The following is a 14,189-nucleotide window of genomic DNA, read 5'->3' on the forward strand; positions in this document are numbered from 1 at the left end:
CAACGAAGTTCTTGGCCAGCCACAATGTCTCTTGCGGACTATACTTCTTCGGGCCCTCATCATCCGCAACCTTGCCCTTGTCCTCCCTTCAGCGGGCTCCATATCACTGATCTCGTACTCATCAGTGCTAACTGACGATGTTATGTCGATGTTGCTAGCCATCCCCGGACTAGGCGTTGTATGCGATGGGGGTGATGGCGGCACGTACCAATTGTTGGCGTTGACGAACTCGTTCATCTGACGTTCATCGCTGTTAAACCACTTCATAGAAGCCGAAAACATGAGAATACAAGAGGATTGAAATGGGTAAAGTGCAGAAGAATGGTGCACAAATGTTCAGTATTTATAGACAAAAATTCGAAAAAAAAAATATTTGGGGACTTGCGCCCGGAGAGCATCTAACGCTGGGCCGGGACGCGTTCGTTGCGGCCCGGGCACACGTAACGCCGGCCAGGCCGGACCCCGGGAGCTCTCCAACGCCTGGGCCGGAACTCTCTCGCCTCCAACGCCATGCACGGGACGGGACTCACTCATTGCGGCCGGCCCCGCGCGTTAATGATGCTCTAATAACTACATATACTGCATTGTGTTGGCGCATATATTACACGTGATATATGCTTGCTTCTATGGAAAAATTTATATTTATGAGAACTGTTCAACGTTATTCAATTTGCAAGAATATATCTAATAATTAAATATATATTATGTTTGGTTCATTAGATCGAATCTCATAATTTAATCTTAAATAGATACTTATATGATAATTAGTCATATACATCCTATACAACTAAAATAATCTCACAACTTAATCTTAGATGGATTATCTTGTATGAGTAATAATCAATCAAATTCACTCCATCCAATTAAAACAATCACATAGCTTAATCTCAAATGGATAATCACGTGATAACTAGTCATATCCACCTCATCCAACTTAAATGACATCACAACTTAATATAGACTAAATTCTATATGAATTATTATACGATAATTAGTTATTCCAATCGTATGACACCTAAATAAATAGAACTATGCACTATTATTCGAGGCTCGAATGAGAAAAATGCATTCGTATATCGGTTTTGGTAGATAATCGAATTAAATGCTATGAATCACAATAATAATAATATTATATAACGATTATTATGTACTCGTTTACTAAACAAATGTTGATATAATTCACAATTATTAATTATATTTTAATAATAATATTAATATTATTTTTTGAATAAAAAATGTGATTAAAAAATCTTAGTTTAGTTATTACATTAATAATTAATTCAATTATTATAAAATTAGTTAATTAATTCGTAAAGTTGAAAATTCTGTATTAAATTTCCTTAATGCACACGTAAATGAGAAGTAATCTATCTATAATCCAATTTGGAGAAATTAACACGAGCTCTAGTGGCTAGAGCTATAATATTGGGCTAAAATTAACGCACACAAAATAATTACTACCTAAGATAACCTTGAATTTACAGCATACGCCACATGTTTCCTTTTGTTACGACTATTAATTTGATTTCGACCCCTCAACTTCTCACAATTTACACTTTCAATTAGAACTAATCGCACAGATTTTACCTCTATATATATTAGAGCTATGCAATATACATATCGGTATCAATTTCTCCCAGCGAAATTCTCGCGTAATAACAACCTTTTTCTCGTGCTCGTAGCTGTTTCCTCATGGATTGAATTGTACCCTTGTCTGCGATCATTCTCGCTCTAAAACCACGGGCGCTTGTTTCTCTCTCTAGGGTTTTTGGAGGAGTTGTAGTGCGATTCGATTTTTTTCGGTGATTTGTAGGGTTTTAGTCGCCGTCGCAACGGGTGGTTCGGTGCCTGCTCGTTTCGATTTTGGTGTGCCTTTATTGTCGAGGTTGGAGCTCGTTTTGTTCTTATGAATGATTTTGATTCCTGACTTTTGTTTTATTTGTTTTTTGGCGGGTGTTTTGTTGATTATTCTGCTTTATGGGAAAAGAATCTAGTTTGTGGGATTTGTTAGTTGCTATTTGCGATGAAATTAAGAGCAGAAGTGCTGCATTGGACCGTATTTGAAGTTGTATGCAGCAACATTCACATTGTTTGTTCAGCACTATGTGTGTGTATGTGTGTGAGAGAGAGAGCATGGGACTAGATAGAAACTTTTGGATGATTTTCCTGGGATCTGTTCTTGGATATTACGGAGTGAATTGATAATGAGGTGATACTGGTGGTAATTTGCAGCCTTGGGGAAGTGATTAGACTCCATAAGTTATAGGGTGAACTCTGAGACTGGCGATATTTGGTAATGGGATTTGAATGTGCTATTGGATTTGGATGATTAGATGTCTTTTGAGGTGCAATTTATAATTAATATGGTTCCTTATGGCCAATCTTCTTCAGATTCTGATTGGGATCTTACAATGTTGGGAAGAGGAAATCAAATCCTTTTATGATTACAAGGGTGGAAAACATTTGCTTTAGGTCTTTTGTTGTATCTGCTTAGTACAGTGAACAATTTTGTACGTTTCACACTTCCACTGCATGCTCGACCACTTTGTGTAAACATACATCTGGACAAAGCTACTAAATGTGGATTCCAATTAGTGCACTTACTGTTGTTGTTGAAGATGTGGCACCTTCTCATTGAATGTTTATTGATTTAAATTTATTGATATTGCCAAACTCATACTCGGAGGTGCCCTTAATAAGTTAATATTTTGCTTCCATGATGCTGGGTGCGATTTGGTTTGCGTTTTTTGTCAGTTGCACATTATTGTTCACAATGTTGTGAAGAAGTCACACTTACTTTGGTTGGAACATGAAGGGTTATATTACATCATCTATTGCATTATTTTGCTGCAATTGAACTTTGCTCTCGATATATGTTGCTGGGGCTGATTTCTTAATGCATCTGATTGCTTACCTTTTCCACTGGAACTGTAGTTTGGTCTCACATGTTAAATCATAGATAGCTCTAGTTTATACCGGGAAATAGGATATATTTTTGCTAAAAATATAATCTACATCTTTAACAGTAGGTACTTATGGAGGGAATGGAACTCATTGGTTAATCTTTTCCTTCTTTTTTATTTTGATATTATTTTCCTCCATTTGGTTTTACTTTAGTCATTTCCCAAGGTACTTTGTCTCACAAAATGCTAAATAAGACAAATTGCTTATGATTATCTAACATGAGAGAAATGAAGTGGCTGAAAGAACTTTAATTCAGATAACATTTATGGTTGGATAGTATCTCAATGTTTAGGTATGGCAATAAGTTCTGAAATGATTTATTTGGCAGGAATACAAAAATACAATCTCCATTGCTGCATTCAGAAATGCTTCTGATTGGAACTTGAATGATTGCCAGCATGGACTTAAATGCCTCCCCTGAACCAGAAGAAGATGAGGTTTTTCCTGCACCACAGTCGGAAGAAGATAGTGCGCAGGAAGAACATATTGAATACAATGAACATTTTGACCAGGAGCAGAGTGGTGCTTCAGTTGCACGCCGGGTATCATTCTGTCTTATTTTGAGCCAGCAAGATAATGTTTTGATTATTTCAGTACTAGCTCTTGTATCGTTGAATCTCCAGAATGGGGCAGATCGTGGTCTGACCCTATGTTACTTCTACTCATTTTCTTAAGTGTGGTTGCTTACACAATAGCAGAAGTAACTGTAATATTGTATAATTCACTGGAAGCTTTAACATACTTAGAATCTGGTAATTGTGATTATCCTATGGATTCACCTTAATGTGTTTTGCATGCTTGCCGATTACCCGGTCCACCTTTATGTTGCTGGCTTGCTGCAGATAAAGATGTGAAGAAACACAGAGGAGATCTCTTAAAACGCTTGCTTCTTATTTCTGAATGTCTTTTCTATATATAGATGTTTTTTAGAGTTAAACGTAAAAACTAAGAAAATTCTCTCTCCCCATATTCTTTTGCATCAGGAACGTGAGGAAAGGACCCTAAGGATGCGCAGACAGCATCCCAATGACAGACCATCTAATGGATATCAGTCAAGTCAGCATGCTGATGGATATCAAGCTAAAAGGCAGAAACCTAATAGTAGACTTCCTCCAGGTGAACTATATGCCGATTATTTTTTCACTAGCTCATCTTGGGGCGGGTTAGCAATACGATGAGTGCAAATAGAAATGATATTAAAGGACGACTCTTCTATTTTTTTACTTACTATTCTTTATTTCTTGGGCCACATTCTCTATATACTATCCTGCGCATGTGGAAAGAACTAATGTTTTTCTTGCTGTGCTTGGATTGAAAGATCTTTTATGTTCAGTGGAAACTGTTAAATTGTAAACCGGTAATCAATATTTACTTCTTAGGATAAGAGAAAAGGGAACCTGAAAAGATTGATATTACACTGTTTTTTGTGTCCGCGGAATTTTCTTGTACAATACTCCAATTAGAAGCATTGCTACAATATATTTAAAAATAGTAGTTCTCTTCCTTCTTGGTAGTGCTATGTTTATTCAGCAAATATAAGCCCCCTGCAGGTTGGTTAGACTGCCCTGCATATGGACATGAGATATTAGGGTTTCTGATCCCGTCAAAAGTTCCTCTAGGTGAAGCATTCAATGAAGAAATTCCACCTGGTAAAAGATACTCATTTAAGCAGGTGGTCCATCAACAAAGAGTTTTAAATCGAAAGGTGTGCGACTGTATTCCTTCTTATTGATATTCTTATTGTATCATCTAATTTTTAAGAATAGAATTAGTCTACTCTTTCTTGTATATATTTGGCTGGTGGAGGTGGGGAAATTGAATTCTATAGACAAATGCCCTAGTAGCAGTAAGATGTTATAATCTCTGCTAGTTTAATCCAAGGAGGAAAAAGCAGAATATAAGTTTCTACTCTCTATTTCCAGATAGGTTTGGTGATTGATTTGACCAATTCAGATAGATACTATGATCGCAAGAACTGGACTGATGAAGGTATCAAGCATGTCAAGGTGTGTAATTTCCTCTATCAGCGTCCTTGGATGTTTATTTTCTGTTTGAATTACTCCTTAAATTGTTAGTCTTTCAACTCTTAATTCATTGTCTCCTCTCTAGATTCGATGCAAGGGGCGTGATTCCGTGCCTGAGAATGAGGACGTAAATCAGTTTGTTTATGAGGTACCAATATCTTTTAGGACCCATAATGATGTAGAATCTGCTTAAATGTTTTATGTCTCAGTCTCATTTCTTTGCAACAAGTTACAGGTGATAGTCTTAAGTTTACTGTTCTTCAACTTTAGAGAATCAAACTGGTCTAACTAGATATTGTGGCTATTTGGCATCAAGAAGTTGACCTTCTACCTTTTATGCTATGTGAAACCCTATTTTCCCCATTGTAGCTTATCTGTTTTAGATAGTAGTAAAAGCAGTAAAGAATAAAAAAATGGATCTTGTGTGTCTGCATTGTCCATTCATGCAGCGCTGCGGAAAGTCTTCAGTTTAGGTTATAGGACAGATTGTATGATCCTGGTGAACTGCGAGATCTTTTACCACAGAATAAGTTTGTGACCTTTTAAATAATAGAGCCTTGTAATTAGTAATTTCTCTAGTTCCTAGCCTTGGGCTTTTTACATGCTCTGGAAACTAGTACTATTAATCTTCTTTGTTTACTTACAGCCCCATTACAAATTGGAAGTGCTAAGTTGAAGTAGTTCACCAGGATCACGGAACATGTTTTTACTAGTCTAGTAATCTGAACATGTTCTTACATGTGAGATATTCGTATGTACTAATTGGTTCAACCATAAAATAGTTTAGAGTCGCCACCTTGAAGTATCGGTAGTTTTTTATATATCAATTTCTTTTTTTATGTAGAATTTTTTTATCTTTGTATTTTAAAGATATCGACATTTTAAATTACTTGCATGCTTTTATTAGGTCCAACAATTCCTGGCTCGGCAAAGGCAACCGAAAAAGCATATTCTTGTTCACTGCACACATGGGCATAATCGTACAGGATATATGATCGCCCACTATCTCATGCGTACAATGCCTATATCCGTTACTCAGGTCAGATAGTTGTTGATTTGTTCAGAATCTTGAAGCTGGATATGCGTTTGACTATTGTCTCAACTTTGTTGAATTTTTGGCAGGCAATCAAGACATTTTCCGAAGCACGTCCACCAGGAATTTACAAACCAGATTACATTGATGCCTTGTATAATTTTTATCATGAGAAGAAACCAGAGATGGTTGTTTGCCCTCCAACCCCAGAGTGGAAAAGATCTTCTGAACTGGATCTGAATGGTGACGCAATGCCAGATGATGATGATGATGGTGTTGAAGGCCCTACAGTTCTTCCAGATGTATGTGCATGTGTTCACGTATATTTATATATGGTATATGTGTGTGTGTATATATATTCGTTTAAAAATCAAAATTTACATCTTGTACGAAATCATCAAAGATACATCTGTCACTTTGAAAAGCTCAGGTTTAGTGCCTCTAGTTTCCTTGTCTTATTCATCAATAGTCTTGCCCATCTAACCTTGAGCATGTAAACATATAGGAGACTAATGAGACACGGACAACACTGACAAATGATGACGTTCTGGGAGATAAAATTCCTATTGACCAAGAAGTAGTGATGCGGCAATTCGTCTACCAGTCCCTGAAGATGCCTGGATGGGTATGTTCTCCTGGAGTATCACGTTTTTATTTGTTGTATATGCTACAGTGTTGCTGATAGAAAGTGTTTTTGTTCATCTACAGGTTAGAGGATCTTCACGATTTCCTGGTTCACATCCAGTTTCTCTCGACAGGTCTTAGACGTTTTCTAGATAATCTAACTGTGGTAGTCTGTGTTCTGTAGGGTTCTATATTAAACTGTTTGGTTTTGGAGGCAAATATTACACCAGTCACTTTTTTGCCATTATTTATCAATCTGTTCTTTAGTAGGGAAATAAGTCCTCCAATATATTCCCATTCCCGATCTTGATTACCTCTTTAAGATTGATGCTACGGTGACATCTTACATTCAACTATTACTACAGTTCTAGCCATTTATTCGAAAACTCTTAGGAGCTTTGCAAAGTGAATAAGAGCCAAACCCTTTGCCCTGCAATTTCGATATTTATTTTGTTAACACTTCTTGTAATAAGAAATGGGAGGTTTCACTTGGATTTAACTGCTGAAACAATTTACTAGTGATAATTGCAAATGTGCTTTGGCCTACATAGTTAGAGGAAATGACTGAGCAGAACCTATTTTTATGCTTTGCTAACATAGGTACACAATAGTTTCAACATCCATGAAACTTTAAAATCTTATCGCACTTGATTGAAGTAGACATTTACTTGAATTAACCTTGATTCTGTTTTCTACCTATCTTGAACATTATCACCTGTCTTTTGTGGTAAATTGGTGTTGTCATTGACTCATTATCCATGAGGTGCTGACCTAATTGTTTGTCTATCTAACCAGGGAGAACTTACAACGGTTAAGGCAACGTTACTATTACGCAACATGGAAAGCTGATGGTACTAGATACATGATGCTTATCACTATGGATGGCTGTTATTTGATAGATAGGAATTTTAGCTTTCGCAGAGTCCAAATGCGATTCCCTTGCAGGCACACTAATGAAGTACGTGAATCTACTCCGTGTACTTTGAATATCTCTCTGGCTTTTGTTTATGCAGGTGTAATATTGTTTTTCACTTGTGCAATTTTATTTCTTCAGAAGGGAGGGTCTGAGAAAATGTATCATCATTTTACTTTACTTGATGGGGAGATGGTAATTGATACGATGCCTGATACACATAAGCAAGAAAGAAGATACCTTGTCTATGATATGATGGTTTGTAATCAGGAATGCATTGTAGAGGTAATCTATGGAAAGCCTACTTATGTACTACATTTATTGATTTATGTCTTTAATACAATATTGACAGTGGGGCAGTTGACATCTGTATCTTCTGTTTTTACTGGCCAGCATTTAATCTATAATTGTAACAGCAATGACATGATGTGTGAAGCAATAACATCTGATATGGGGATCCCCCTAAAACAAACCTTGAATATGTGGATATTTCCTCCGTCAACAAAATCATCAAAATAAGTTTTTGTTCAATTGATGAAAACTGTATCTTCGGCTATTCACTTGAATTATGTCTCTGTTTTAAATGAGAGTATGACCAAGAATATATGTTGATGGCTTAGTTCTGATCAAGATGAGGTATGGACTCACTGCTGCACAGATTTGTGTCTGACACATGTGCTTTATATTTACTTAGGTTTCTCCTTTTCTGTATTTGTGGCTACGAGAACTTGCTACCACTGTCTACTTTTTATTTCCCTTTGCTTCCAGCATTGGAAGAGACATTTTTTAAAAATCAAAATGGCCACTTTTATAAATACCTGGATTTAGTTTGACAATTAAGTACTACTAGTGAATATGGAATTTGATAGTACTTTTTTCATATTGATCTTTTGCAATCAAAATACGTGAAAGTGGAACAGTTTGAAGGGTATCAGCTTGCACTATTTGTTTCTTTATTGGAAACTTTATCTTGGTTTTTTCTTGGAGAAAGGAGATATATTGAAATTGTGGTGCATGAACCATTAATTATAATTTGTTAACTTTTGTGGCATGGCATTTTGTTTCTCATATAATGAAAAATGCATCTCAAGGATTAACAGGTTTGTTCTCTTGACACTTCCTATCGATTAATATATCTTGAACTATTGGCAAAGGACTGCTCTCTACCCTTATTGCTGGTCCAAGCCTTTTGGTTCAGTCATTTAACTGTATATCACTATTGGCAAGTGACTTTGTTTTTCTGTTTTGCAGTTCAAATCTATTAGTTTAAGTATATGTCACTGCTGAGAAAAATGTTTTACTTGTTTTAGTGATCCAAGCTTTTTGTTTGGCATTTAGCTGTATATCCATTCATGTTCTGTTATTGGAAGCTAGTCTCTGGAATATTCTTTTATACTGCTGATAGCTTTTCTTTATTTACTTTTTTCATTACGCTTGTTTTAGATGAGTGTACTACTCTCTAAATAGATCTGCTTACTTGCAGCTGCCATTTTATGAACGCTGGAAAATGGTTGAGAAGGAAATCATTGAGCCTCGGAATTTTGAGAGACAACACATATATAAAAGCCAAAACCCCTACTATAGATATGAATTGGAGCCTTTTAGGGTATGTAATCATCTTACTTTTATATGTTATTCTACCTCCCTACTCCGCACTAGCTCTGTATGCACTTTGATGCAAATGAATTCCTATATTTATTTTTCCGTGTACTTGTTTATGTGTGACAGGTAAGGAGGAAAGATTTTTGGCTTCTTTCTACTGTGACAAAGCTGTTGAAGGGGTTTATTCCGAATCTTTCCCACGAAGCAGATGGTCTTATTTTCCAGGTGCTTAGAAGAACCCTAACTTTTGATGGCCTTTTTATTTGCAGTGATAGTCTTGCTTAAATGTTCACTTCGCTAAAATTCTTGGACTTGAACTTATTTTGATATTTATATTGATTAATGATGCTCACCTATTAAATTTGTTACTTAGAAGAATTGAAAATTTCTCATGTGAAGGATGACCGAGTGAGTATCACATTGTTAGTGAATATTTGTGAATTGTGATGCGTGTCCTAGGAGTTAAGTCTTGGTATACATTACCATCAACACTTTGTTGACTAGTCTATTATTAATTCATGTTGGTGCTTTGCACCTAAAGTATTATGCAATGTTCTTTTAAGTTGTGACTTTGAATATGCTTATCATATTCATAATAATTGTTCATTGTTTCCATTTTCATGGCAGGGCTGGGATGATCCTTATGTTACACTGACGCACAATGGTCTCTTAAAGTGGAAGTATCCCGAAATGAATTCAGTGGACTTTCTCTTTGAGGTATTTCTTCTATAATTTTTCCATGAAGAATTAATAAGCACCTAGTTTCTATTTTTACGATCATGTCTAATATTGTTCTGTTATCTTCTTCAACGCTTATAGATTGTTGAAAGTCGCCAGCTACTCTATCTCCATGAGCACGGGAAGAAGAAATTGATGGACAATAGGGTTGTCTTTCCTGGTCAGTAGTTCAATAAAGGCAATTTTGATTAATCAATTATTTATGAAAACTATATTTTCTCAAAAGGGAGTTTATTTTCATAAAACCAGAATTTGGATGCATTTTTCTTTTTTTTCTTAGTTGGACAAAAACAACTAGTTTGATCTCAAAAGAAATGTATGTCAATCTGATTTTTATTACTCAAAAAAATTGAATGAATGAGACGTTCTGTGGAACAATAGAAGTTTGTATTTTTGTTCTTGTTCCTTTGTTAGAGTACTGAGTGTTCATATATCATTGTCTTAGTGGCTCTGAGTTTGGAATCACTTCCAGTAATTTCAAATGAAACTGATGTTTGACTCGAGAATCATTTCATTTAACAGGGATTGGCTTATTTAAATTTGTAGAGCATGTGGGGCAATCTACCTGATGCAATATCTGATGTTTATTATTTGCCTTATTTTTCTGGTCAAACCTTTTTCGTTCCCATTATGCAAATCACTTCTTTCTCCCAAGGAATCGAGTAAATACAGAAAAAATTGCCTCCAATGTGTCCCTCAGCTAAAAAATATCACTATCATACTTGCCATTCATCAAATGGAAGCTACCAAAATACTCCAATCGTGAAAATAGCATGATCCTTTGCAGCTACTAACTTAATCTGTAGCATGTCTATTTGATTCTGCTTTTGCTAAACATTGGTGGAGCAGAAGATCTTGCTTCTACTCGTGTACATTTTCCGTTCTTAATCCTAATGAAGGCTTACATTGGTTGATTTTTTCTTACTTCCCATTCCGCAGATGATCCTGATGTATCAATATATAATGGTAAAATTATTGAGTGTAAGTGGAACTCTGAGGAAAAAGTGTGGGTTTGTATGAGGGTCAGGGTGGACAAAGGGACCCCGAATGATTTCAGAACATACACTAAGGTACATGCCGCATCTCATTTTAATTTGCCACATTTTTTTATTAAAACTGTCCCCAGGCCAAATCATGCTTTTCTAAAACTAAAAACAGGTCATGAAAAGTATCACGGACAACATCACTGAAGATGTATTGTTGAACGAGATCAAAGAGATCATCCGCCTTCCGATGTACTCTGATAGGATACAGAGTGAAAGCCAAGGGCACAATGCATCACGCCGTAGGTGAACAAGAAGTTGTTTGATTAAAGAAGTGCAACTTCTGGAGAAAAACTACTTTTCAGCAGCACCTAATACGAAATGGAACCTCGGGAAGATTCTGCAAGCTAGGATTGTTGGATATAAACCGGTCTGTGGGTGCGCCATGTCATGGTTACGTCGAAAATCATCTCCTGTTTTCTTTTATTCTCTTGACAGATTTTTTAGGTGATAGGATTAGTTATAGGAAGATGGTCGTTTTGTATATTATTGTTTTCACCTGCAGTTGCCTTGAATAGTAGTAGTTGGTAAATTTGTTCAAAAGAAGTGTAGATTTTAGGTTAAATTTTTTAATTTTAAATCAATCTGTTATTGTGAATATCCACTTTAGTGGAACTTGGGTCATCATTGGTCAGATTGTTTGCGTGAGAGAGTAAGAGAATTCCTTTACTTGTGCTCAAAGAAGTGTACTATTTATTAGAGTCAATAATAACTATTGCAGCATAGTTATTATTGACTCTAACTATTGTTTATTAACGGAGGAGTAATATATAATTTTCATATAGGTTACTGCAATTTAAATTCCATCTTTATTGTAAAAGTGTCCAACTTTTACAGCGTTTCAATAATTTCTCATTTGTTATTTTCAATTTATAGTAAATTTGTGTCAATTGTTTGGACTATGTCCTTATTGTCATCAAACTCACGAGTCTGATTAACATTGAGAAAAGACATTATATTCAAACTCAACAACCAATCCAATTTCTTCCTTTTCACATCTAGCAAAGTGCTTGTAGCATTCAATTTATCTACATGAAGGAGGGAGAGACATAAATGAATCGTAAAACACCAAATGAGGAGGATTCCATGAATAAGCAAGCATGATATTGCATATTCGAGCAAAACTTAATAGATTTGATATATACTCCTCAAGATGTATGTATCTGTAACTATTTTCTTTTCTAATGATCATCTCAAGAAATGTTACTCATACTAATAAGGCGCAACATAAGTATACAAGTGTGGTTCTATACCAATCATATTCAAACATCTTATTTACCTACTCTTGGTCTAAAATTCCAAAGTGATAACATTATCTAGACAATAGAAATTGGGAGATGGCACCAAGATATAACCCAATATACAATCCATACACAAAATGAATGCATGTAAAGAAACAAATCAAGAATCTATGTATCAATATGCTTGCAAGACAGGCCTTTTACCAAGCCTCTTCATCTCTCTATCCATCTGGCCAGTAAGCATCAGCCCAAACATCTTCAAATCACAAAACAGAGACCAAATTGGGTGCCTAAATGATGTGGGAAGATTCCCTTCAACAAAGAAATGGCTGTAGCAACTCAACCCATTCCTCAACAAGGGCACAAAAATCAAGAACCACAGATTGAAGAGCAATGAGTATATCAAGCACACAAAGCTGCATACTGTGCCTGCAAAATGCCAGCGCCTAGTTGCTGGTTTTGAGTGCTGGTTCATGTAGAAGGGCCAGAATTCCTCCATGCTCCTGAAATTCATGTCTTTTGAGATATTTGAGGTTGGCCCAGTTGGGATTGGGAGAGAGAGAGGTTAGTTTGAGCTGATGTTCATGATTTTGGAGATAGATAAACAGATCCCAGATCAGATTTCCAGCAAAAAATGGGAAATATAGAGGTTTTTGATGGGGGCAAGGATTGCCAAGATCAGATTTTTCAGTGAAATTTGGGTTCTTGAAGGAAGATGAGATGATTTGACTTTCGTTGAAATATTTAAAGCAGATATAAGCTGAAGCCCAGATCAGATTCTTCAATAAAATTTGGATTACTTAATGGAAGAGAAAGCAAATTTCACCACAGGTATTTCAAGAAACAAAATCTCAGTAAAAATCGGTTCTTGATTGAAAAAGGCCACAGTTTTCAAGAACAATCCAATACCAGAAAACACGAAATCGAATTCTCGAGTTCTGAGAACTCAGATTTGCATAGGATAGCTCACAGAATCAAGATCTCTGTTTCTGCAAGAAAGCATTAGAGCCCAAATAGAACTATCAAGAAACTAATGCCATCAAGAAGAATCTCTATGATTAGACTTGGAATTTTCAAGAAGAAAAAGGATCAGATGGAGGCTCAATTATGAAGGAATAAAAGATAATAAATGATGAATTAAATGCTTGAAATTATATTTTGGGGATAGAATTTTGGCATGTGAGTCAGAGATTGGCCACTCACCACTCTTTCTTTAGCTCAAAACATAAAATAAAGTACTGTTATAAGTCCACGTGCCCTGTCTTGGTCAATGATCAGAGATAAGCAAAAAAAATGTACTCCTAGTTTCTTGAATATTACTCGCACTGTTTCCGTAAGGGTTTTATTTGAATTGAGTATGTATTTTAAAAAATAGATTGAACTGCATGAAATATCCCTAATTTTTGTGCTTGTTGAACCAGTGACTTATAATAATAAAAAATAGTATTAGAGGAGTCTAACAAAATATATAATTACGAATGAGGTTTTTTCGGATGATAACACCCTCAGGCCCTAAAAGGGCATTTTTGTTAAATTATCCACAATAATGACGCTGCCCTGCATGAAACCTGACACAACAACATATGATTTGACTGAGTGAGCCATCATTTTCTACCTTTTTACATTTATTTACTAAATGTATAGATTTTACATTTCTTTACATTTCTTGACTTAAAGTTGAGTGTGCTAGTATAAGTTGAGTGTGCTAGTATTGATTTTAAGTAGAGTGTAATTAATAAAGGGGAAAATGAATAAATTAATAGAATCATTGCTATGTAATTAATATCCTGCATGATTTGACAAATCTCTGCAAGTATGTGTAGTTGTGCAGAGTAGGTGTGCAGAGCTGTGCAGGTTTGGCTGTCATCAGACAAAATTGCCCTCCAAGCCATTTAGGCATTTTCGTCCAAAAAATGGCTAAAAACACCTGATTTGTGATTGTATATTATGTTGGACCCTTTTGGTGCTATTTTTTTTTGTTAGGGGTCATGGGTGTAACAAGTGCAA

The 14,189-nt window shown here is 35.7% G+C and overlaps 2 protein-coding genes across 2 annotated transcripts; one reads left to right on the forward strand and one right to left on the reverse strand.

Moving 5' to 3' along the window:
- Positions 1-1,605: 1,605 nt before the first annotated feature.
- On the forward strand, positions 1,606-11,622 carry LOC121785046 (mRNA-capping enzyme-like). Its single transcript, XM_042183386.1, has 18 exons — positions 1,606-1,885; positions 3,293-3,506; positions 3,948-4,080; positions 4,515-4,669; positions 4,887-4,970; positions 5,074-5,136; positions 5,896-6,027; positions 6,111-6,323; positions 6,527-6,646; positions 6,730-6,779; positions 7,441-7,603; positions 7,700-7,843; positions 9,042-9,164; positions 9,287-9,385; positions 9,788-9,877; positions 9,980-10,058; positions 10,838-10,968; positions 11,057-11,622. Exons 2-18 carry the CDS (start codon positions 3,351-3,353, stop codon positions 11,189-11,191), a joined length of 2,070 nt encoding a protein of 689 aa, XP_042039320.1. The 5' UTR covers positions 1,606-1,885; positions 3,293-3,350; the 3' UTR covers positions 11,192-11,622.
- Positions 11,623-12,357: 735 nt separating this feature from the next.
- On the reverse strand, positions 12,358-12,696 carry LOC121761553. Its single transcript, XM_042157196.1, has one exon. The coding sequence runs from the start codon at positions 12,694-12,696 to the stop codon at positions 12,358-12,360; it is 339 nt and encodes a 112-aa protein (XP_042013130.1).
- Positions 12,697-14,189: the final 1,493 nt, after the last annotated feature.

The sequence above is a fragment of the Salvia splendens genome, chromosome 2, assembly GCF_004379255.2.
Source record: "Salvia splendens isolate huo1 chromosome 2, SspV2, whole genome shotgun sequence".
Lineage (NCBI taxonomy): Eukaryota > Viridiplantae > Streptophyta > Magnoliopsida > Lamiales > Lamiaceae > Salvia > Salvia splendens.

Bases quoted from the DNA above. Each gene is read 5' to 3' on its own strand.
- LOC121761553 (XM_042157196.1), bottom strand. From the start codon at position 12,696: ATGAATTTCAGGAGCATGGAGGAATTCTGGCCCTTCTACATGAACCAG.
- LOC121785046 (XM_042183386.1), top strand. From the start codon at position 3,351: ATGATTGCCAGCATGGACTTAAATGCCTCCCCTGAACCAGAAGAAGAT. The intron at 5,137-5,895 runs GTACCAATATCT...TGCTTTTATTAG, and splicing joins TAAATCAGTTTGTTTATGAG to GTCCAACAATTCCTGGCTCG. The intron at 9,878-9,979 runs GTATTTCTTCTA...CAACGCTTATAG, and splicing joins CAGTGGACTTTCTCTTTGAG to ATTGTTGAAAGTCGCCAGCT.